The 25,515-nt window shown below is 35.1% G+C and overlaps 1 protein-coding gene across 4 annotated transcripts in view; it reads left to right on the top strand.

Moving 5' to 3' along the window:
• Positions 1-25,515, top strand: part of LOC111049632 (general transcription factor 3C polypeptide 5) — a 26,427-nt gene extending 912 nt beyond the window's left edge. For 2 of the 4 annotated variants that reach the window (XM_039423469.1, XM_022335758.2), the window contains exons 2-9: positions 1,170-1,366; positions 5,080-5,305; positions 7,524-7,690; positions 10,714-10,920; positions 11,480-11,690; positions 13,137-13,339; positions 23,803-23,971; positions 25,277-25,515. In XM_039423469.1, the coding sequence (XP_039279403.1) occupies positions 1,256-1,366; positions 5,080-5,305; positions 7,524-7,690; positions 10,714-10,920; positions 11,480-11,690; positions 13,137-13,339; positions 23,803-23,971; positions 25,277-25,467 (1,485 nt within the window). In that variant the 5' untranslated portion in view covers positions 1,170-1,255 and the 3' untranslated portion in view covers positions 25,468-25,515. Of the gene's footprint in view, positions 1-100; positions 120-1,159; positions 1,367-5,079; positions 5,306-7,523; positions 7,691-10,713; positions 10,921-11,479; positions 11,691-13,136; positions 13,340-23,802; positions 23,972-25,276 lie in introns of those variants that run through there. The other 2 variants (XM_022335759.2, XM_022335757.2) reach the window with 2 other exon arrangements.

Raw genomic sequence — 25,515 nt, 5'->3', positions numbered from 1 at the left:
AATTCTTGTTTTTACATTCCATCACTTGCAGTTGTATATACAGTGGGGTAAACTTACCTATACCGCCGTCATAAATCAAATCATGGTTTGGTAATCTTTAATTTGCTAATTTAAAAAAAGTAAGTATAAATGATTGCTTTTAAATGGCAATATGCTGGTATTATTGAAAATGCTTTGATAATTTTAGTTATTACACATAGATAACGGAACTGATCGAACAAAAACGTTGGTGGCAAATTGTAGTTGAGCTATAGGCATTCCAGTTTCGAGTCGCTTGTGTTCTTAGATAGGCCTACTAATGCCTTTTTATAAATTTCAGTTAAATAAGAATCAATTAAGATGTTCATATTTTTATACTCTCACAAGTGATTCACATTGTTAGGCCTATACTGGTATGTTTTTGATGGTTGCAAATTTGATTCAATAATTACAGTGAATTGTCTTGAAGAGTATTGTACAAGTTGAATAGCTGATAATGTTATATTTTTTAGATGATATAGTATAGATATATAATACTTAATATTATATTCTTTAGATGATGTAGTATAGGAAGATAATACTGATAGATAAAAACAGTATAAGAATTTCTTAGAATACGCCTATGAGGACTGTTCTCTCTATAGAAGGATGTATGAGATCAGCTAAGCATTATAATACGATATGCCGGAAAATTGATCATAACCAAGCAAACATCAGACAATTTAATCTATCTGTTCATTGAAAGAAAAACCTGGAAAATCCTTCCTAGAAGTTGTCTATCAGTGATTTCAGAGAATTAGAGACATAGGGCACTTCTTGTTTCGCTGTCCTATAGAGAATGTATTTTGTATATAGTAAATTATTAGGACGTGCTTATGGCATTGCTTGAAAATTAGAAGTGATTTTATTTATGTATATCAAAGGCAATAAAAAATAAAATTACATTATGTGAGAGGAGTCAATCCTAGTTGTTAACTTGTAATGGAATTTCAACAGGATATCAAAACTATAAATTTATTATTGACTGCATTTCAAATATTAACTTCAATATTAATTTCAATTTTAGCAAGATGGTATAAAACAGTACCGTAAGAATTACAAACTGAAGAAAACAGTAGGACCTAATTATTAAATTAATATAAAAAATATTGGAATTGATTTTGTATGAATGTTTTGAAAGTATTTTGCAGATTTCAAATTCAGTTTGTAATGAAACTCATATCCATGATATTGGTCATTCGATTTTGGCAATTCAGCTGAGATAGCACTCTGTGTCATGGCGTCCAAAACTCCTCCAACTCTATATACTTGTATATCTTATCCAGGAATTGTGAAAAATGAAGATAAAGTTCTGGAAACATTGGGTGGAATTGAAGCTATCACACAGGTTAGTAGAAATTATCATTTTCTCCAAACCATTTCCCTCATATTTTCGAGTAAATTGCATGCCATAACATAATCTCATTATGACATACTCAAATCAGAGTTTCCACCATGAATGCAATTTTTTAATTTTTCCCTAACTGAGAATCTAATCTTAGATCAATAAAATATCAAATAGTGAATATCATGTTCAATGTCGAGACTTCCCAGAATAGATAGTGTCGAGAAATTGAAAAATTGTCACTGACCTACAAAGTCGGTATAGTGAGGTCAACGTTGTAATGACAGTGTTTGATTAGCAATAGTATTGCTATCTTTGTCTACCATTCAACAAAGCGGATAGCGCTATCACTTTCTTGCTTTGCTCTGTTGCCAGATCGTCTTTTAACAATGTAGAATTAATAATTAATTAACAAAATATTTCATCTTAATTATGTGAATTCATTATGAAATTATTGTAGAATGTAATTTCTTGCTTAATAAAGTATAATTGACTATTCTAAACAAGAATGAACCGTTAATATTACATCAATAAACCTGTATCAGCTACTGTCTATAGAAGGCATTGACAAGACAGAGGATCGGCAAAGTTTTTCTCCTATTTTTCTTCACTGCCATTATAACGTAGACCTCACTACAGGTACTCTTCCTGATGAGCCATTTCGATGTGGAGTTCACTGAGCGCCCTCTCATCAAGTGTGGCAGGCAACACCTCACTGTCAGCACCAGCCAACAATAAGAATACGAATTTTATTAGTCATCAATATTTACAAGAAATACATTGACATCGTCAGGTAGATATAATCAATAAATTGCTTAATGGTAAGAATAATACAACAATATAGAACACTAGGTACAAAACTTCACTCCACTCAATATCAAAAAAATCATTTATAGTATACAAACACTGTCTAATTAATATTTTTTTCAGTGTTTTCTTGAACTCATACAAAGGTAAGTGCTTGAAATAATCTGGAGTGGCATTATAAAGTTTAATTGACATGAAATGGAAATTTTTGTGAGACTTTGTATGAGAATATTGTTCAATCCGAAGTTTATGCCTGTTACGTGTATTGATACTGTGGCAATTTCCATTTGTAAGATATTTATCTAAATGACATTGTACATAACATAACACATAAAGTACATACATTGAGGGCAAAGTCAAAATTTTAAGGTTTATAAATAGAGGTTCACAGTGAGTTGTATGGCATTTTTCCAACTATCCTCACTGCCTTTTTTTTGAAGGATGAAGATAGATTTTGCCTTCACACTATTTCCCCATAGAATGATACCATACATGAGGATGCTTTGAATGTGCGCAAAATATACGTTTAGGAGGACAGACGAATCCACTGTACAACTCAGCCTACGAATCATGTAAATGCCCTTAGCCAATCTACCAGATACATAGTCCAAGTGAGCATCCCAAGATAAATTCTGGTCCAAGTAAAGCCCTAAAAACTTCATAGGAGGCTCATTCAAATCCCTAGTGAACTTGAAATACAAATCAGCTGTATTTTTAGCGTTCAGGGATAGATTATTAGCTGCACACCAGTCATTAATAATCATGTCGCTACTACATAGCTCTTTTTGTAGTTCAGATTTGGATGGACAACTGATTCTCACACCAAAATCATCTGCGAATAGATAACCATCATTATGACTATTATCAATATTAGATGGTAGGTCATTTATATAGATATTAAATAGGATAGGCCCCAGTATGGATCCTTGAGGTACACCGTATTCAACCGACCATATTCCACTTGATGTGTTACCATCCTTAGGCCAGGGACACACGACACGCCAAAACTGCAGGGCCGGCTGTTTCACCGGATTCGGCGCCGGTTGAATAGCAGAACACACTGCAACAGCCGTTCGACGGTCGCCGGACACGGCAGCAATAATAACAGAATATTTCTAATGTACTTGGAGGTTCTTAGTCGCATTTATGCAATGGTACTGTCAAGAGCTCAGAAATTGGCTGTGCTATGTTTGCTTCACCACAGGAGAAAGAGGAAATGATTAAACTTTGGCGGATTTTTATATAAATTTTCAAAATGGCGGCTATTTAGAAGCTTGAGAAGTCAAATTTCACAAAACAATTACAAAAATGCAATGACATGTTGAATGTTACAGATCATACAGAGTGTTTACGAGGTCCCTACCAATAATACTCTAGGGCATTGTTCCTGGGTAAGAAAAATATCTAAAAATCATACTTAAATTGTCTGGAAGTCCTTAGTTACTCATACAGCGGTATTTTTGCTTTTTTAACTTATTATTTTTTTCTAAATAATGGTTGAACATAAGAAATTGAAACTTTGCACAATCATTTATATCAACTAGACAAAGCTACCATAAATTATGATAATTTTTCAAATTCATAAAACAAACTGAAGACTTCAGGACAATTTAAATATGATATTTAGATATGTTTCTTACCCAGGAACAATGCCCTAGAGTATTATTGTAGGGACCTCGTAAACACTCTGTATAATGAACATAACATACATAAACATTAATAATTGTAACACCCAATTTTTGAGATCTTGCAATAAATAAATAAGAGAGGCTAATGTAATATAACTAGAAGTGGTGGATGTAGAGGCAGGGCCGGCCGGCTGTTTTGCCGAACCGTGTGTTCATCTCTATATGTACAATGCCCTCCAACCTGCTGGCCGGCGGAACAGCCGCCCCGGCAAAATAGAGAAAAGCCGGCTGTTTGTCCTTCTCCATGCCTTCCTGTGTCTTTTGCACTCCACCCGGAAAAAAAAACCGGCCGGCAAAAAACCGTTCGTGTGTCCCCGGCCCTACCCACAAATTGTTTCCTTGCACTTAAATATGAGACTATAAGTTCAATAGCTCTAACATCAAAATCATAATAACTTAATTTTTTCTAGAATATGATGTTTTATGGTATCAAATGCCTTTGAGAAATCATGTAATCTAAATCCCACACTGTTGCCATTCTCCAAGTTGTTAATTATTGCATTGACCACATTAACAACAGGGAGTTGAGTACAATCCTTAAACTGGATTGCCACATGTCAGTGAGAACATTCTTGCCATAAGTTCTAATGCGACTATTTCCAATCGTCCAACGGGAGTAATAATCATTGAAACTCATGATAATAATATTTTCCCTGAGCACTGATACTGATATCAGGGAATCCAGCTTTACTCTCTTAGACGACAATGAGGAACATCCAACTTCCCTCTGTCTCGATTTCGATATGTGTGCAGCTCTTCTTCTCTCTTCTTGTGAATTTAGAAATACTGTATTAAGTTTCCTGACATAGAAGAAATGAAAATATGAAAACCAAACATAGTGGTGTCATTTGCAAAGAACATGCCAGAGTTATTTGGATGAAGATAGTTTATAATTCAAGTGTATTTGTTGAATATATCTGTCTTATGATTCCCAATTTCTTATAATATTTTTTTGTTAGGTACTTATTAGCTTGCAAAATTTTTCGCAACTCTTTTACTTGGGGTTATCTGAAACATTTCTGTCTGACAACATTTCGAACGATGCATTTATTAATATTCAAACATTTCTATAGAAACCTTTATCAATAAAATAGTTGGATGGAATCTGTGTTTGTCAGGGGATATCTCATTAATTTGATCTTGTTTATGATTTGAAATCAATGGATTATTCTCTGTCCAACTATATTTTTGTTTACTTAATAACTTTCAATATTTTTTCAGGCAATGACAACTCGAAATCGTCGACTTGAGTTACGATTTCGACCAGAAGATATCTATGCCAGGCCTACATATGGTGATAGACAGTCAACAATCAGTTTCCTTTTGAAAGTGAAAGTAAAACGGAAAAAGGACACCACCACTTCTTCATCAATGCTCAAAGAAAATAAAGAAGTAATCTGTGAGCCAAGTTTTATTGGCCGAGTTGAAACAATTTTCAGATTCTCGAGTAAGTTGAAAATATTATTCTATTATATTAAGCGAAAAAATCCTGAATGTATTCCCAACACATTTGGAAATGGCTGTAGCGGTTTAAAAAAAAATGCAAAATTTCTTTCTATTAAATAAAAAATTATCATTTATCTCCAGATTGTTTGTGATATAAAATATTCTTAAGAACAAGGTATTATTTCTAGGAAACCTCACTCAAGGACCTTAATAAGGAGATATTCATATAATCCTTCAAGAAACAGTTGACGATATTAAACTACTGTTGATAGTGAATCCAACCTGAAGATGAGAGTGAGATCTATTCAGTAAAGAAGTGAGGAAAGATATGACAGTAGAGTTGTTAAGATACAATAAATATAGCGCTATTATTAGAAAACATTACATGATTCGAGAAAGAGCTGTTAGGACACAGTAATACAGGGTGAGCATAAAGTCTTGCCCTGATTTTAAAAATTTATTACAGAATAACCGTTTGACATAATAATTTAAATCTGGCGCTGTTACATAGGTTAGTGTTAGTAGTTTTTTTTGACCAATAGATGGCGCTAGTGGTCCTAAAAAATGACGCTATTTGTTAGTTCACGTTAGTTGCGGTCAAAATGGCGTCGAAGCAGGAAAAAACACAATGTGTGCTTTGGTTTCACGAAACGAAATCGAACATCAATGTAATTTTCGGGCTTCTTATGGGCGCAGCCCTCCTGATGTTAAATCAATAAAGCGATGGTATGATAGGTTCAAGGAAACAGGCAGCGTTGAAGATCTTCCTAGAAGTGACAGGCCTAGTGTGAGTGAAGCAACTGTTGATTGTGTTCGGCAATCATTTCAACGGAGTTCGTCTAAATCAACTCATCAAGCATCACGTGAACTTCAAATACCGCAAGCAAGTGTTGTGAAAATTCTTCATAAAAGGCTTAGGTTGCATGCTTATAAAGTGCAAATCGTGCAGGCCTTACAACCGAATGATTTGCTGAGACGTGCAGAATTCGCAACTGAGATTCTCAACAGGATTGATGGCGCTAACGATTACTTGAATCGCATATGTTTTACAGATGAATCCACCTTTTATGTCAGTGGAATGGTAAATAGGTATAATGTCCGTATATGGGGATCAGAGAATCCACACGCTACTGTACAGTTACAGCGAGACAGTGAAAAAGTTAATGTTTGGTGCGGCCTAATGCACAACAAGGTTTTTGGGCCATTTTTCTTCACGGAAAAAACCATTAGCGCTAACATTTACTTAGACGTGTTGCAACAGCTCATTGCACCACAGTTAGAAGATCATCAACCATGGATAATTTTCCAGCAAGATGGAGCACCCCCCACTGGGCTTTGATAGTGCGTAATTTCCTAGATGAAACATTTCCGGATCGGTGGATTGGAAGGGATGGTCCAACACCCTGGCCACCCCGCTCTCCAGACATTACTCCCCTTGACTTTTTTTATGGGGATATATCAAGGACAGAGTCTTCGCCACACCAGTTGCTGACATCGACGAATTGAAGGCTAGGATACAAGCTGCTGTGGGTACTGTGACAGAACACATGTTACAAAACACCTGGCGAGAACTGGAATACCGCTTCGACATTCTCCGGGTTACCAAGGGGGCACACGTTGAAGTTTACTAACGTAAGTGATATTAAAAAAAAAAAATACTAACACTAACCTATGTAACAGCGCCAGATATAAATTGATATGTCAAACGGTTATCCTGTAATAAATTTTTAAAATCAGGGCAAGATTTTATGCTCACTCAGTATGTTATTTTATTCCAACCAGTAACATTCCATTACCAACATTGAAAAAAAAAACACTCAAAGAATAAAAAATATTCGTATGGCTTTTATTGGTGAGGAATCCCTGACGGAAGTTCCACCTTGCTTGTGTGTATAATTTGAGTCGTCAATGGGCCTCACGACCGTTACATATCAGCCAGGACCGGCAGTGAACGTGCCCATCCGATAACAATTCTTGACCACCATTAATTTGTTATCATGATCCTTGCATTCATTTAGTTGTCTTTTCTGTAGAAGTATGCTAAATTAGTATGATAAAAGATAAAATATTATTAAAACACTTCCTCATAAAACCACGTTCTTATGGTTGAGCGGATACTGACGTGGATCCCCTTCCACTGTTCATAAGTTCATAGCATCTGTAATTCATGTGATTAAAGAGACCCATACTATCTTGCTCTGATTTTGTTCCGTCTCTAGATTTGTGTGATTTCCAATATCTTCCTGTGGCAAGAAACAAGGATGGTGCCATGGAAAATATCTATCATGATCTTATGCCCAAAGACTTCCCTACTAGTGAATGGTTTCAGCTGCCTATGTCTCATTTTCTTCCTCCTGCTATCTACTCTAGGATGGATTCGATACAGGTATGCATATTATCTATTATACTGAAAATTGTGATTCATTTCTAATTTCAATTTATTATGTAATTGTACAGTGTATGTAATAAATAATTCACGATCGAGCTTAGTGAGTTGATGACGACTAGAGCCTTGAGTCGTTGTCCGCTTGTTTGTTTTCACGACGATTACTCTCATCATAAACTTTCAATTTTTGTTTCATAACTGAATTGAATTATTAACGCAATTTTTGACAACTTCCCAAATATCTATAGTGTGGTCCACGTTATAATGGCAATGGGGAAAGATGGGGAAACAGCGTTGCCAATTTTTAGCCTTGTCACTGCCTTCTATAGAGGATAGCTGATACCGTTATATCAGATGTAATGAACTGTTCATTCGTGCTTTAATAATCAAGAAAACATGTTTTTCAATGATTAAATAATGAATTTTCGTGATTAGATTAAATATTTTGATAATCAATTATATGTATACATTATTGAAAATGATCTGGCAACGTTGCGGAGCTAGAAAAGGAAAGAGCTATCTGCTTTGTTGAATGATAGAAGAGGATAGCAAGTTCAATATTAATAAAATACTGTCATTATAACGTGAATATTATTAGAGAGACATAGAACACTCAGGATAGGTCAAATCCTGATGACAATACGTTCTTTTATCATTTTCATCATAATTGCTGTAGTGTACGTTTGTTTACCATTTTCCAAATTATTCAATTCAGTTATAATCTTCATAATAGACAATGCGATGTTACAAATTACGTAGGATGTAAAACTAGAAGGAAGATATGAATATATTTTTAAAAAACGAACAAGCCAACGGTTTTTTGCCAACTAAAAAGGAGAAAATAATTTTTCTGTTCCCTTAAAATCTCTTAATGTATTGAATTGTTGAATGAATTCTGTCACCAATTTTATGATTGTCATAGACTAGAAACGTTGGGCGCAAACCACCTGCCTCGATGGAGGCGAGGAACTTGATAAAAATTTATCGATTTAGTGATGCGAGTTTTTGCTATATGTGCCCAATGTTTTTAGTCTTGAGACAAAAAAAATGATAATCAGAAAATATGTGACAATAGATTCGACAATTCAATAAATAAAGAGATTCTAAGACGGACAGAAAAACTATTTACTTTGTCTCTTTTCTGTTTAGGGCTACTTGTAATATAAATAGTAAAATACAAATCTCAGTACCCTTTTTGAATTATTTTATCACAACATGGTTCCGACATTCATGCCATTTCCAAGTCAAAATGGCATGAATGACCGAAACATGTTGTGATAAAATAATTCAAAAAGGGTACTGAGATTTGTATTTTACCATTTAATTTTTTCAGACAGCAGAATAACGTTGGTTTTCAAAAGTATTTTTTAAACTAAAGTTATATTTTTATGTTAAATATATTATAGATAAATAAAATTACAATAATAATACGATGCCAATATGAAACAAGGGTTCCCTGTTTTCTGATTCATGTGGCAATTTCTGAAAATTATACATTCTATTTTAGTAATTTCAGTGACTAAATTTTTTAGGTGAGCCCGGTCTACCCGGCACTTAGTTACGTGAAGTCACGAACTATTGAAATAAATTTCAGACACTGGAGAGGGGTCCAAGTAAATGTATACTCTCTTTGGCAGTGGCAGACCGTTTCAGACCGCCGTACGTAGCTTGAGCGACTTCTTTTGAAGGACGAATCTCCAAATGTTGATCAATCTGTCCATTTCAAACCGGCTTAACATCGCATCGCATCTCTGATGCTACATAATGAGCATCGCCAATTCCACAGTTTCCAATGTAGCTGTCTCGGGCAGCACATGCGCTCTGAGCTAAACAATGACACTCAACCACAGCTCAAATGCCCCCTGTGGGTTGGGGGGGGGGAGCTTTGAGTCAAGAATGTGTTGAAAACCAGAATTCACCCACAGTATCCATGCTTGTCGTAGGAGGCGACTAAAATGGACCTCAAAACAACTCCAGATGCCTTGCCTTCAAACCCACAAGATCTGATCCATCAGGGCAGTTTCGGAGGGGCAAAAAGAAAAACCCAAGAGACCAGAGATGGGCGAAACTCCAGGCACAAATGTGGGTCAAGAGACTGAGTCGAGGGTGGCCGGGCGCCGGGCGCCCTAGAGGCGGTTTGGCGGTCCCTTTTTCATCGGAAGGACCTACAGAAAGGCCAGGAGTGGAACTCACGTAGGTCACGAGTTTGTGGGTGGAGAAAACAAAACTCACCACTGCTCAAAGATGGGCGGCCATTTAGGCAAAACTTCTTGGGAGAGGTGAGGCTTTTGACCCTGTGAAAAAACCAAGAGACCAGTGATGGGTGAAAAACCAGGCACAAATGTGGGTCAAGAGGCTGAGTCGAGGGTGGCCGGGCGCCCTAGAGGAAACTTGGCCGCTCCTTCCTCAGCCCTACAAAGAAGGCCACGAGTGGAATTCACGAAGGTCACGAGGACTAATCAGTCTTAAGAGACTGCCAAGCATATCACACTGGATTGCGACAAGGATTGCAACCAGGTGATGAATGGAATGTTAGTATAGGGAAAACTTCTGGTTCTTGTAAAGGACAAAGAACATACTTCTTGGGAACACAATAAGCTTCGGTTGACGTGTGGTGTTCTTTGAACTTTTGGATCCTTGAATCCGTCCTTTCAAAAACAATAATAAACAGCTCAAATTGTGATCAAATGCAAAAATAATGAAAAAATATATTTTGGTGTGAACTGTTCGTAGCTTGCATATTAATACGCTGGGTATACGTGCTACATCCCCGAAGACGACACTCAGTGGTCTGAAACGGCCTTCCAGTTTACATGCGAGCTACTCATGCCACACTGCATTTTCGCAAAAAATCCAACTACAATACTAAGATTCACAGTTGTACGTTTTTTTGTTGTTCATTGTCAATTAGCGATACATTTTTTTGATCCCTCTGTACTATGATTTTAGATTCAAGTTTGATTACTCGGAAAAAATGAGTAAATTATTGTAGAAAAATACAAATGATGAAGTTGTTGTTTCAGTCTTATTTATATAGACAAGAGAAGCTGGATTGTGATGGGACAGAAGCACAAGCGAACATAATAGGCCGAACACGGCGCAGGAGGTCAGGCTTTGCCATTTTTGTCACTTTCGATGTTCCTTCAGTTCCTTGCAAACCAAGACCCAGCTCTCTCAAACTACTGGAGGTCAAATTCCTGGCCAAGGACCACTACGAAATAATCAAACAGGTAGTTCTTCTTTTATTTCATCATTTCAATCAGCATAAGATTTTCAATTATTTTCATATACTTACAGTCGATCTCATATAATTTAAAATGGCTCATATAATGCATGTCTAGGTAGGAGAGTGAGCTTTCACAACTTAACATGATAGGTACTGTTAAACTGAGAGACCATGAACATTACCGTACACAATTTGTAGCATAATAACCTTATTGAAAATAGAAATACAAAAGATGTTTGCAGTGAACATTTTTATACAGACTTTTTGGCCAGTTTTTAATGTCCGAGACGAACCTTTTTATCGAGGCCTGCCGTTTTGAGGGGAAAGGTGAAGGAATGTTACCAAGTCTTGTTTAGGAAACAAATCATGAAGTGCAGTGCTAATTGACTGAATTATTTATTCCTAAAATATAGTGTATTCTAATAAGTTTCATTCAGAAAAGTGATCTCTGTATAATGTTCTGGCATAGATCCAGAGCCGAGCCCAAACAGTTTCTCTCCAGGGTTGTACAAACTCGTTAAGAATCAGAATTGTTCAATCTTACCAGCACTTTTCTTTTTCAGTGCTTCGAAAGACGTCCAATCTGGTCCAAGACAGCTTTGGTGTATGAGACCAAATACAGAAACGATGAAATCAAATACCTTCTACCCAGTGTTGCGTATCATTTTGTGTCTGGCCCGTTTCGTGTGATGTGGGTTCGTATTGGGTATGACCCGAGAAAGGATCCATCATCCCGTATCTACCAAACACTCGACTACAGGATTCCATCAAAAGGTAAGCGACCCAAACTGGAAAATAATGTTGAGACCCATTGACAAGCGCCTCAGGTAAGATGGCAAATTCCCCCATCACCACCTACAAAAACTAATACTTTTAATATCATCACTTGAAAATCATCCCACTAAGTTAGGGATCCTGACTTTAAGGAATCCTCCCATTTAAGTGATCCTGTTCTGTCGATACTGCCTTGAATAAAAAATTATTCAAGAGATAGTGTTTAATCCATAAACATTAATCAATTTTGAATTCCATCACAAACTGCGTTTATATGAAATATTTTATCAATAATAACAAGCAGTCTATTTTTTGAGAACTCGACCCGATTTTACAAAAGTAACTTGAATTCGAGTTTCTGAAACCTTTGATTCTTAAAATATCTTCCTTATCCTTTCACAATCTATGCCTTGATAGTCCAGTTACTATATAAATTGGTGCTTGAAATATAATTATATTGTAGTTCTGTTTATTGTTATCTGTATATTGTAGTACAGAACCAATTTTCTCATGCAAGTTTCCTTGTGCTGAATACAGAGTGGCCCAAAAACCTCGTATTTTCGGTTCATTTTAAAGTTTTCAGCTATAAAATGACGAATAAAATTAAATCATTCGGAGGTCTTTATCTCCCGGTCGTGTGTTGATGGAAAGGATATTATTTTATATCCTTCTTAGAGAATCGACAATTATTTGTTGAAACACCGCCGATTTATGAAGTAAATTATTTATCACAATATTATCGTTATTCTAATTGCATTCAATCTTTATTCTCATTGATTAATTATTTATATTTTGTAGAATTCGTTGAATAGCTAGCATTATCGTTATTTAATGTAAATTAGTGTATAAGCCAGTAAATATTGTAACAAACATAAATAAAGAAATCTAATCTAATCTTCAATGAGTACCGAGTTACAATTTTTCAAAAATTAGTAAAATTTCAAGGAAAATTAATTTTGATGAGTTTCAGTATTTAATCATCAATATCATATTCCGATTGTCACCCTTTTAATGTATAATTCAAGATCTTGTAATTTTGTGCTCTGAGACCAGGTAGAGCGCTCTACCTCCTATAGATTCTAAGATACAGCTGATAACAATGCTACTTGTATTTTGAAAAACACCTCATTTTTAGCTTTAACCATCATCATCAACTTCATTTTCCTCACATTGAGATTTCGCACAATGGTTCATAAAATCATGTTTTATGAGAATCACCCGTAGTTTCAAATATACGTCTATATCACTGTACATACAAGTAATTATTTGAAAAACACTTATATTTTGCTTTTCAGATGGCAGTTTTCTGCAGTTTGCACTATATTAAAAATTTTTAGCAAAATTTGATTTTGAATATTGTATTTAATTTTTTTTCGTTTAGATGTGTGACAATCTATTAAAGACTATCTTAAAATTGATCATATTTCAAAATTTATATTTCCAAAGGTGGCATCTCAAGAAAAATTAAAGCAAAACGAAAAGCCGACACCTTACAACGCCTTCAACCAACCTCAGTGAACAGCAATCCGAGAACACTGAATATGACAGAGGATACTTCTGATCGCGGCAGGGGTAAAGTCCAAATCAACGAAAACACCTGCATATTTAGACGTGGGCTGAATCCTCCTTCTCGTCAGATGTTCTATCAGGTAAATTATTCAACAACAATTTCTATGTTCTTATATCATGGAAGAAAGAAACCCTGGAACTGAAGTGGCAGCCTGCAGACGCTTGGCAGACTGAGCTGAAGAGTAGACGATAGGCCACGCCCACCAGTGGTGTGAGATCACTAGAGATATATTCTCTAATGCTATTTCCTCATTTTTCATTCAATCAATCACGCTGGTTGAAACCTTTACAAGTCCAAATTAGACATTAGCGATTAGTAACAATTCATGAATATTAACATTAACCACTTTAGGCTTACAGAAAGGGAACAGAAGGATAAATTCAACTGAAATAATAAGATTTTGAACTGATAACGCTCGGAGTCAACCTTTTCCAATGCTGTTTTTTTCTATGTTGGATTAAACATTGATTTCAAGTCAAACTTGAACTTCAATAAATATATTTTAAATTTGACTAAGAAGTGCTATATAACTATAAAACAGATAACATAGGTAGGCTATTATAAATGTCATGCTTCCTGAGCTACGAAACTACTAGAAAACAAGTAGGCCTAACATAACTATATGTCATGCTTTACCAATTTAATTCAATCTTGAGCGAAAATAACCATAATAACCACAATATCTTGTACACAAATAAATTCTATAAATCATTCAAAAATGCTTCTACTTACTGGTGAAAAGATATCTTGTTCTCAGCATCATTTTTTCGATAATTTTTTTTACATCCATAGGCACAGCAACTCTTGACCATTGTAAAGACGACTTGTAGCTGGAAAGCCTAATACTTTTAGTTTTAGTCAATTCATTTTTAAAGTTCATCAAATCAATCCAACTTTTCGTTTAAACAGAAGTAGAAGATAGGTAACCTATAAATTCAATACCTCAAAGGTCAAATCAAATAATGTCTTATTGACCAAAAAACAAAGCATTAAAAACAGCTTACAATATCCATCCAAAAATGTCAGATAATAATTATTACATGTTCAAAAAATTTAGTAAGATTTAAAACAAATAGACATTAGGAAAAAAGACAGTTTCTTGTACAATAAAATTACTACTTGCTGAATTATATAATATAATTCGCGTGCAAGTAGGAGCACAGCTTGAAAAATTTTTGTAATGCTTCATTCACATTCTCACTACTTTCACTCCAACAATAGCAATTAGCGCACTTTTGATTTAGTTTTTTTTTAAATTATTTATACCTTTAGAAAAAATTAACCTAAGATAGCAAACAAACTCTCAATTGAATCAGGCGGTTGTGATAACAGCCTCTTGCAAATTTGCTTTTTAAAAAAATGATAATATTTAATTTGTCTAATATCAAAAGGTAGCTGATTGAAGAATTTTGGCCCTAAAAACACAAACGATTTTTGAAAACAGGTATTATAGGATTTTGGGAGTTTCAACATATTGTTAGTCATTCCTCTTGTTCTGTATACTAAATCACCCTCACCCATCTGATCACTACAATTACCTGACATCCTGAAAAACAATGAAAGAACTTCAAATATATATGTATCGTAATGGCAAGCACTTGAAGAATAGAAATATAGGAAAAGAATAATCAAACCTACTTACTCTTTTCATAACCCGTATTATCGCCTTTTGCGTCATTAAAGGTTTTAAATGAGTTATGTATGTTGAGCCCCAACAGTCTATACCATAGTTCAACTTGGTATCAACTAGTGCATAATAGATCTGCTTGAGAACTGACTGTGGTATGAAATTACTGAGCAAATAGAACTTTTTCAAAATAATAATTATATAATTTCTAAGATTGGAAATATGGTGAGACCAGGTTAGCTTCTCATCCACCACTAAACCTAAATATTTAATGGACTGTGTTTGCAACACAACATCACAAACACAACCATTATAATTACAAGTATTATGAAACTTCAACGGATTATGCAATTGCCAAGAATTAGACAGTGTAAATAATATATATTTGGTCTTGGATGCATTTAGAGAAAGACGATTACAGTTGAACCAAAGAAGGATCAATAACAAGATCTTATTGCATAATATTATTCAAAGTTTCTTTATTATTGCTACAATAAGACAATGCAGTATCGTCAGCAAAAGAGACCGGCATTCCATGAAATTTACCAGAAAAAAGATCATTAATGAAAATGAGAAATAATACTGGACCCAAGACTGAACCTTGTGGAACACTAGAGTCCACTCCCAAGACTTAACTGTTAGTACTACCAATAGTGACATATTGTGATCGAACACTCAAGTATGAACAGAACCATTCATTAGCCACCCCTCTAATACCCGCCCTACACAACTTATCAAGCAACACAGAGTGGTTTACTGTGTCAAAGGCCTTTCTAATATCCAGGAAAAGACCAGATACAAAAGGAGTAACCCTTGAATTAAGACTCTTATAAATTGAAGACATAAAATTATCAAGTGCCATTTCTGTGCTCATTCCTTCACGGAAACCAAATTGTCGACAATAGAAAAAGTTGTGAGAATTAAAGAAATTTATGACCCTTTTCTTCACTATTTTCTCTAAAATCTTGGAAAAAACTGATACCAATGAGATGGGCCTGTAATTGTTCGATTTTGACCTGGAACCATTTTTAAAAACTGGAATCACTTTGGCCAGTTTCATCTTAGTTGGAAATCTCCCACTGGAGATGCTGCAGTTGAAGATATCCAAAAGTATCGGAATCACAGAAGTGGCGACAGCTTTTAGAAGTTTCGAGGAAACTCCATCGTCACCAGGAGCTTTTCTTTCTTTTAGATTCTGTATGTGGCATTTAACTTCCTCATAGGTTACTGGTTTGAAGTAGATGGAATCACGACAAGTGGTTGAATGGAAAAAATCATTATATTCTTGAGTAGTTTGATTGTAAGGATTAAAAATTGAAGCAGTTACCTCTTTAGGAACATCAACAAGAAAAGAATTGAACAGATTGGCCAAGTCGAAATGCTCAGTTATAGCAGTATTATCATGATCAATTTTGTATTCAACCGTTTTCGTTTTTTTACTGGAACTACCACATAGCTTATTCAACACAGACCACTTCTGCCGAGGTGGCAACTCATTGATGAGTAGTACTTCTATTTTTCAGACTTAATCCAAGATTTGATATTCTTTGAAAAAAATTTAAAGATGACTTCATTCTCATGTTATTTGGATTATTTCTTACTTTTTGACCAGCTTATCTCTAAAATGTATATCCACACACAAACCATCGGTAATCCAGGGTTTAAGCTTACGCAAGCCTGTATTTCCACCCTGAATCACCTTGATTGATCTTGACTCTTCAATATAAGTTTGCAAGGTTTTCAAAAAATTATTAAATTTATAATCAACGTCATTATAATACAAAAAATCGCTCCAATCATGACACAATGGTTGAGTTCAAAGCCACTGATCAATGCCATCGGGTTTTTTTACGTTCAGTAAAAAACCTGATCACAGATTAGTGATCACAGATGAACCACAGAATGGAAAGTCGTCTAGTATCTTGATGCCATAATCCGCCATCTTGAAAGAAAGTGTAGCATTGTAATACAGCAGTAGTTTTAATTTCTAACAAGATGATGCAGTCATGTGTCATGGTCTTGGTGCACTCAAATCTTGGTTAGATTGATACCTTCCATTTTGTGTGTATTCTGTGGCTGAACGGTTGCTCATGAGTCATGACTGACAGATGTTTCCCCTGTTGATCATATTTTGTAAACAAAACTAGAACTTAACCTATTTTATTGTAATCAATTAAAATGGAAAACCATCAGGTGATTGGAGTAGTTTTAAATGCTTTGTAAAATATTTTAAATGTTATTGAATTTATGTAATAATGCATTTCTCTGCTCCCAAATACATTATAATGGAGTCCATCATTTGTAAACAACCTTATATTCAGCCATGTCTGTTTACGTTCAGCTACTCTATTTACGTTCTTTTCCATCGGTGGAAAAGTACGATTAACTGATCAGTGAACGAACCGGATATGACGTATTTTTTTTCTTATCAGTTAGACCAAAGACCTTGAAGAGGTATAAACGCACAATACCTATACCTTCCCAATGCTAGCTCTTACTTGAAATTAAAGGTTCCATTGAGGTATTTTAGCGCGAGATATTATATAATATATATTTTTTGTAATATTATAGATCACAAAAATCTTCAAGATCTTTAGTATGTAATAATCTTACAGGCTGTCCCCTTAATGGCTGATTTCAAATCCAAATAATCTAGCGCTGCATGTGAGTCTATGCATCGTTCAACGATAAAACAGTACATAGGCTACTTCGTTCAGAGCCACGTTCACTCACCGATCTCATCGTTCACTCACCGATCAGTGGCTTTGAACTCAACCATTAATAGATTTCTCAGACTTTCATGGTCAATAAACGTTCTTTCTTGTACAATATTGTTATGCCGATAAATACTAGTAGTTCTGTGAACAGTAGACCTCACGCAGTATTCTCATCCACAAGTACCTGATTGAAACTATAGACCTTATGGAAATACAGCAATAGACTGGCTTCTCCACACATCTGTGTAATCACTTGTCAGCTGATTTATGATGAATAATCTATAGTCTGATTTTTACTCTAAAATTGGCGTATGAAGGAGGCTCCTTTTTACTTTCCTTGCCCTATTACCATAGGTAAGGAAAGTATTGCTTTCCGAAAAAAATTAAGGTACCCAAATTTCTATATTTCTATACGTTTCAAGGTCCCCTGAGTCCAAAAAAGTGGTTTTTGGGTATTGGTCTGTATGTGTGTGTGTGTGTGTGTGTGTGTATGTGCGTCTGTGTACACGATATCTCATCTACCAATTAACGGAATGACTTGAAATTTGGAACTTAAGGTCCTTACACTATAAGGATCTGACACGAACAATTTCGATCAAATGCAATTCAAGATGGCGGCTAAAATGGCGAAAATGTTGTCAAAAACAGTGTTTTTCGCGATTTTCTCGAAAACGGCTCCAACGATTTTGATCAAATTCATACCTAAAAAAGTAATCGATAAGCTCTATCAACTGCTACAAGTCCCATATCTGTGAAAATTTCAGAAGCACTGCACCATCTTTGAAAAGTTTGATTTTAGATTTTCAATTATCAGGCTTCAGATACAATTAAAAAAAAAATCTATTGGAAAAGATTGAGCATGAAAATCTCTACAATTAATGTTCAGTAACATTTTCACCTAAAATTGAAAATAAGCTCGAAATTAGAGATAATAAGATTATTCAATTGCAAACTGTTGGCAACTGTTGATTCTATTAAATCATTCACTATGAAGAGATAGCAGACTTCGTGTGTCTCCAGCGTTATTGTCCTGTCACCAGCTGGCTCAGATCTTAGAAAAGTGGATTTGAGATGCGCAGGAACACTAGCGTCAGTTGATCAATTTTCATAACGGCAAGGAAAGTTGTGTGAGTGCACCACACCAGATTTTTCCTTTTATATTATCCTTGAAATGCAAAATTTCCAAAAACCTTGAATATACGTCGACGCGCAATTAAAAAAGGAACATACCTGTCAAAATTCATGAAAATCTATTATCGCGTTTCGCCGTAAATGCGCAACATATAAACATTCAAACATTAAGAGAAATGCCAAACCGTCGACTTGAATCTTAGACCTCACTTCGCTCGGTCAATTATTAGAACAAAGAGTTAGGGTTATGGCATTATAATCTCCTATCAAAGTCTCAATTACGGCACCCTTGATAAAGTGAGAATAATTTTGCGACCTGAAAAATATGTGATCTATACAAGTAGCGGTTGTATCTGTAACTCTAGTAAAATATCGATTATTTGGTCGAATCCATATGAGCTTAACATTTCAAGGTAGCTATCAGATTTGAAATCGTTATTATTCAATATACTAGTAGTTCTGTGAACAGTAGAACTCACGCAGTATTCTCATCCACAAGTACCTGATTGAAACTATAGACCTTATGGAAATACAGCAATAGACTGGCTTCTCCACACATCTGTGTAATCACTTGTCAGCTAATTTATGATGAATAATATTCTATAGTCTGATTTTACTTTCCTTGCCCTATTACCATAGGTAAGGAAAGTATTGCTTTCCGAAAAAAATTAAGGTACCCCAATTTCTTAATTTCTATACGTTTCAAGGTCCCCTGAGTCCGAAAAAGTGGTTTTTGGGTATTGGTCTGTGTGTGTGTGTGTGTGTGTGTGTGTGTGTGTGTATGTGTGTGTATATGTGCGTCTGTGTACACGATATCTCATCTACCAATTAACGGAATGACTTGAAATTTGGAACGTAAGGTCCTTACACTATAAGGATCCTACACGAACAATTTCGATCAAATGCAATCCAAGATGGCGGCTAAAATGGTGAAAATGTTGTCAAAAACAGCGTTTTTCGCGATTTTCTCAAAAACGGCTCTAACGATTTTGATCAGATTTATACCTGGAATAGTCATTGATAAGCTCTATCAACTGCAACAAGTCCTATATTTGTAAAAATTTCAGGAGCTATGCCCCATCTATGCAAAGTTTGATTTTAGATTCTCAATTATCAGCCTTCATATACAATTTAAACAAAAGATTCCAAGTAGAATAGATAGAGCATGAAAATCTCGACAATTAATGTTCAGTAACATTTTCACCAAAAATGGAAAATAAGCTCGAAATTCGAGAAAATGTGATTATCTAATTGCAAACTGTTGGCAACTGTTGATTCTATTAAATCATTCACTATGAAGAGATAGCAGACCTCGTGTGTCTACAGCGTTATTGATCTATCACCAGCTGTCTCATATCTTTGAATAGTAGACTTGAGATGCGCGGGTACACTAGCGTCAGGTGATCAATTTTCTTAACGGCAAGGAAAGTTGTGTGAGTGCGCCACACCAGATTTTTTACTCTAATATTGGCGTAATATTGAAGGAGGCTCCTGTTTCCTTTTATATTATCCTTGAAATGCAAAATTTCCAAAAACCTTCTATATACGTCGACGCGCAATTAAAAAAGGAACATACCTGTCAAATTTAATGAAAATCTATTACCGCGTTTCGCCGTAAATGCGCAACATATAAACATTCAAACATTAAGAGAAATGCCAAACAGTCGACTTGAATCTTAGACTTCACTTCGCTCGGTCAATAAGTTAAATGCCTGATTTTTACTTTATGTGATGACTCTGCAACCGGGCATAAGAGAAATGCCAAACCGTCGACTTGAATCTTAGACCTCACTTTGCTCGGTCAATTATAGTCGCAGGCTGTTAGCTTCTCCAATACATCACCAAAGATGAAAATGAAACGCTCGAAGTTAAAACCATGCCATCTGTAAAGACTCATTATATTAAATAATTTATAATTTGAAATTGTACATTGCAAATAAACCATGTCAGCACCCTCAATACTATCACCTGTTATCTACCAATTTATATGTCAAACCTGGATAATCCGTTTAACAATAAACTATTAGGCCGGTAGCACGAGTAAATATGGAAATACAGTACTAGAAACTTATTCATATCCATCAATATAGAATTGTGATACCTCTTCGGATGTATTCAGCCACACCTCAGACAGTAATAAAATCGCAGGCTTAATCTTCCAACAGCTAAGGTGAGTTAATAAATTATCAAAGTTTCTGTTAATACCTTGAATATTTTGATGAAGTTTAGTAAAGTTGGGTCATCATTAGCAATGTGAGAGTTATTTTACTTCTTCAATACTAGTTAGTAGAACACAGTTTTTGGTTTCATCCATTAAGGTTCAAAATGAAAGTCAAAACGATAATAGAAACTAAGTGCACATAATTAAAGGAATAATAGAATTTAACAACATTCACACAAACAAAAAGAGAATAGTGACTCATTAAAATCCTATTATATTAAGCGAGCAATTTCTGTATTTATATATCTGGTTATTTATGTTTAACGGATCTCGAAAGCGGCTCTAACGATTTTCACGAAATTTGGAACATAGTAGGTTTATGCACTTGATTCGATTGAACTAGGTCTCATCCTTGAGAAAACTCGCTGAACGACATTAAAAGGATAATTCATCCTTGGCTGAAACAGCTGTGGATAGTAAAAAAGTGAGTATGTGAAAAATCAAAATATCGCATCCCCGAAATTCATAAGATGACGTATAGCCAGCTGTGAAATATGAACACGATCATTTTAGAGAATATTGTGTTCTGTAATAAAAATAACGAGGAAAGCTCGGTGCCCCAATATTGACAATAAAACGTGGATTTTTTATCTCCGAAATAATTGAAAAAGTTTTTTCTAAAATTGAAGGAGACTACATTAAAGTGTTGAAAGATTATATGCAATTGCATATGAGTTGAAGTTGAAAGCACGTTAGAATATTATAAAAATATGAAGTAATGAAAATAAGATAGGAACATTTGAAAAAGTGAAAAAGAAAGAGGTAGGCTTTTTACAATGGCAAAGGAATATTAGAATATTAGTTTACAAACAGAAAAAATCATTTATCTAACTCTTGTGATACGAAGATAGATATAAATATAACAAGAAGAACAACATATTATCAACAAAATAAATTCACTTTTCTATTGGTAATGACTAGACTATTATTTTTATACATTTCAATAGAAACTAAAAACATGGAAACAAAATTAAAATGTTAAATTCAACGAAACCATCATTGGAAAATCGAAATAATAGGTTCAACGGAAATGAAATAATATTATGAGCAAGGCCGGATCCAGGGGGGGGCAGCGGGGGCATGTGCCCCGGGCGCCGAGTTGGAGGGGGCGTCAAATTATAGCCACCATTTTCTTGTAAAAATATATAGGTAATAACTGCTTTGGGCGTTTATATCTGACGTAATTGTTGATTTGAAGTTTCAATAGCGTGATATAGTCTCCACGCACATTCTAAATTTATTTCACTCAAATATTTTGGCAAAACAAACAGAACAAAATAAAACGTATTTTTATGGCTGCAGTATACTTCCGCTGTATGAGCAAGGGTTGGCAACATTATTACATATTTATAACACTTCCAGTTTTTGTGGCATCTGGAGAGAGAAGTTTCATTAAATTTAAGCATCATAAATATTTAACAAGAAAGCCCGAAAAATTAGAATTATTTGAGAACTTAATCACATACTGATCTTGTGGATCTATTTTTTCTATTTATTCAGTCACAAAAATTAGCACCTAATACAATATTTTCGTTATATTGTACTATGTAAGTCCAGAAATATACAAGGGATGAGAGAATAGCACTGCAATAGCAATGATAATAATAATGAGCTATTTTCTTATAGACAGTGACTAATGGTCTAGTGCTTAGGGACTAGATAACAGGGGATAGAGTAACTACAGGTAGCACTTCAAAATTTGATCACTTTTCACCATCTATTATAACTATTTTTTATAAACAATTAAATGACAAATAAAATTCTACTCCATTCCATTTTGATATTTTTTATTCAGAAACCAATAGGTCTATGAAATTTTCAAGGGAAAATCAAAATAATAATTGGCCTACTGATCACCAAAAAACTTGAATGGAATGTTTGTTTTCAAGTGGAAATTGTGTAAAATAGCACCAAATTGAAGGTATATTTTTAAAATTTCCCAGGGGAGGACCCCCGGACCCCCCTTTGGTGGGGGGTATTCCATACCACCCACATCCCCCGGTGTCACCCTTAAACTTTAAGTGCTTTCTACTACAATGTTATGATCCCCCCACGAAATGTTTTTCTGGTTACGCCACTGCGACTAATATAGTGATAATCCCTCACATTTTTGTAAATCGGTCGGTGATGGTCGATTGTGAGGGGGCACCAAAAGTAAAGCTTGCCCCCCCTAGAAAAATTGGTAGATCCGGACCTGATTATGAGACTCATTCTTCGTATTCAAAAAGGTCTATTCTCTTTCATGCATCACAAGAACAACACAACAATCCACGTGGGAACAGTCAACGGAAACAACCGATTGTTAACGAAGTTAGCCGATGTTAGAGTAGTAGCCAAGCCTACCGGTCGGTCCGTTTCTGCTGCAATCTCTACTCTGGACTTCAGTTCCATGGGTTTCTTTCTTCCATGTTTTATATAAACTCATTTTTACTTATACATTAATTAATATATCATTTTCTTTTCAGTCATTTTTACCATTTCATTAGAAAAAATGGAAATACTACTTTTTTAGACGAAAAATATTTTTCTCATATCACCTGCCTGCTATTATATTTTCCCCAATTATCAAAATACAATTCTCAATCTTACAAAAGGGTTTGTCGGTTTTATCAACGAATTGAATATATTTGACCCAGAGTAAAAATATATTTTACATGATAAATTAGTAGAAGTATTTAGTTTGTCTTCTTTTAAATGTTAGTACCAGTACAGTTAGTATAGGTCACTATATTATTATTTATTATTAGAGTGTTCTAAGATTATTTCAATAGCAATTTATTTGTACATTATTTCCAAATGAGTACCGAAGTATTCAATTTATTCAACACAATTTTTTTGTTTTGCAGTACTGTGATGTTGATGTGCCAGAAGTGAAGGAGATGTTTGCGAGGCTGCCGAAGCTGGGCCCTGATGCCCAGTGCGACAGGCATCGAGGCTGGCTGCCACCCGGCTTCCTAGAGCGCTGCCGCGAAATAATATCCAACATTATTGTCGCGCAGTTAGCAAACGAAGAAGGTAACTGATATGCTGTCACCCAAAAAGGATGGCTGGATTTTGAATGACTGTAGCTTGAATTCAACATAACTCTTATCTTTCCACATTTCTGAGTTTGCTTCATTGTCCAATTCAAGAGACAGTCGTAATTAACAGTCGTGGTACGGTAACGTACTGCAAACAAACGCCTCAAGCTGAATCTCACCACCTAATGGAACGTTTTGGGCTTTGGAAAACTAATGCTGGTACTCTCTCAAGATTTCTGGATTGACCACAGTTTGTGGACTCTCAGTAGATTACTAATTTTTACTTTGTAGTCATAAATGCAGTAACCCATCGGATCATTGGCTCTTGGCGGTTAGGTATAAGTCTTGTAGAGACTGTACTAGAGTCAGTGCTTCAAAGTCCCCAAGAGTGAGGCTCTACTGATTATCGTCCACAAATTCTTCAGTTCATACTTTTAGTAGTAAGCTATATTATTCGTTATTGTAACATTCTTTTATGAACTGATTCTATTTGTGTATAAACTAACATATTATTTCATTTGAGTGTTTCGCGGATGAATATATTATATGAACAAGAATTCTCTGGGTACATCCGTTTGCTTTGATTTACTTGAGACTGACGTCACCATCGCAGACGACATCTTCTGAGGATGGCGTCGAAATCCACACTAAGTACTGAGTACTAAGTAGCCCTATTCTTTTGGGGTCGAAAAGCGTACCTCCTACCCCCACCTTCCACTCGAGAAGCAAGGCTCTCTAAATAAAAGAGACGACATCCTCAACGTGTCTCCCTTATGGAAGTTAATTTTGAATGCCAAATGCCCAGTACCTAGTACAATGGAACCCGCTACAGCACCATTGTCACCAAAACAAGACAACATTCCAGGAACTTCATTCACCCAACAGCACCAGCCCGTACGAGTGGAAGGAAGGGGTAGGAGGTACGCTCTTCGGCCCCGAAAGAATACTTGAGAAAAGTAATTATTTTTCATATAACATGTTATTGTGAACACATAGAATGTAAATAACTGTTGTAGCATATATATCTTATTAATATTCTATTGTAAGTCATTGATCTGAGAATATGTAACTCTCAAATAATGAATTCTATTGTAATTATTTGTTTTCTGAATTGTAATATATTGTATATAGTCACGATTTTTCGATGTTCTGAATCATCTATAAAAGAAGCTATGATCGAATTAATGTTTGTTCAAAATTTACTTCAATCAATAATTATTATCTGAACTATTTTTATTGGACTGTTTAATAATGCATTGCTCTCAAATTTTTCAAAAACCTGAATTATTCACTTTTTCAGAGGACAAGGCTGAAACTGATTTGAAACAAGTTCATGGAACAAAGATGGATGATGAAAATGAAGAATACGATGATGATGATGATGATGATGATGATGATGAAGACGACGAAGATGATTTTGCTGAAGAGGCTTATGACAATGATTATGATGACAATACGGTATTGTCTGATAATGCATTTGATGACTTATGAACTTCCTTACGTTTTATTGGAAATCATTAAATACTCTTGAATCTGGAA

This window comes from Nilaparvata lugens, chromosome 3, assembly GCF_014356525.2.
Source record: "Nilaparvata lugens isolate BPH chromosome 3, ASM1435652v1, whole genome shotgun sequence".
NCBI classification, from domain to species: Eukaryota; Metazoa; Arthropoda; class Insecta; order Hemiptera; family Delphacidae; genus Nilaparvata; species Nilaparvata lugens.
The sequence above is the reverse complement of the archived record's forward strand: the minus strand, read 5'-3'. Positions and strand labels throughout refer to the sequence as shown.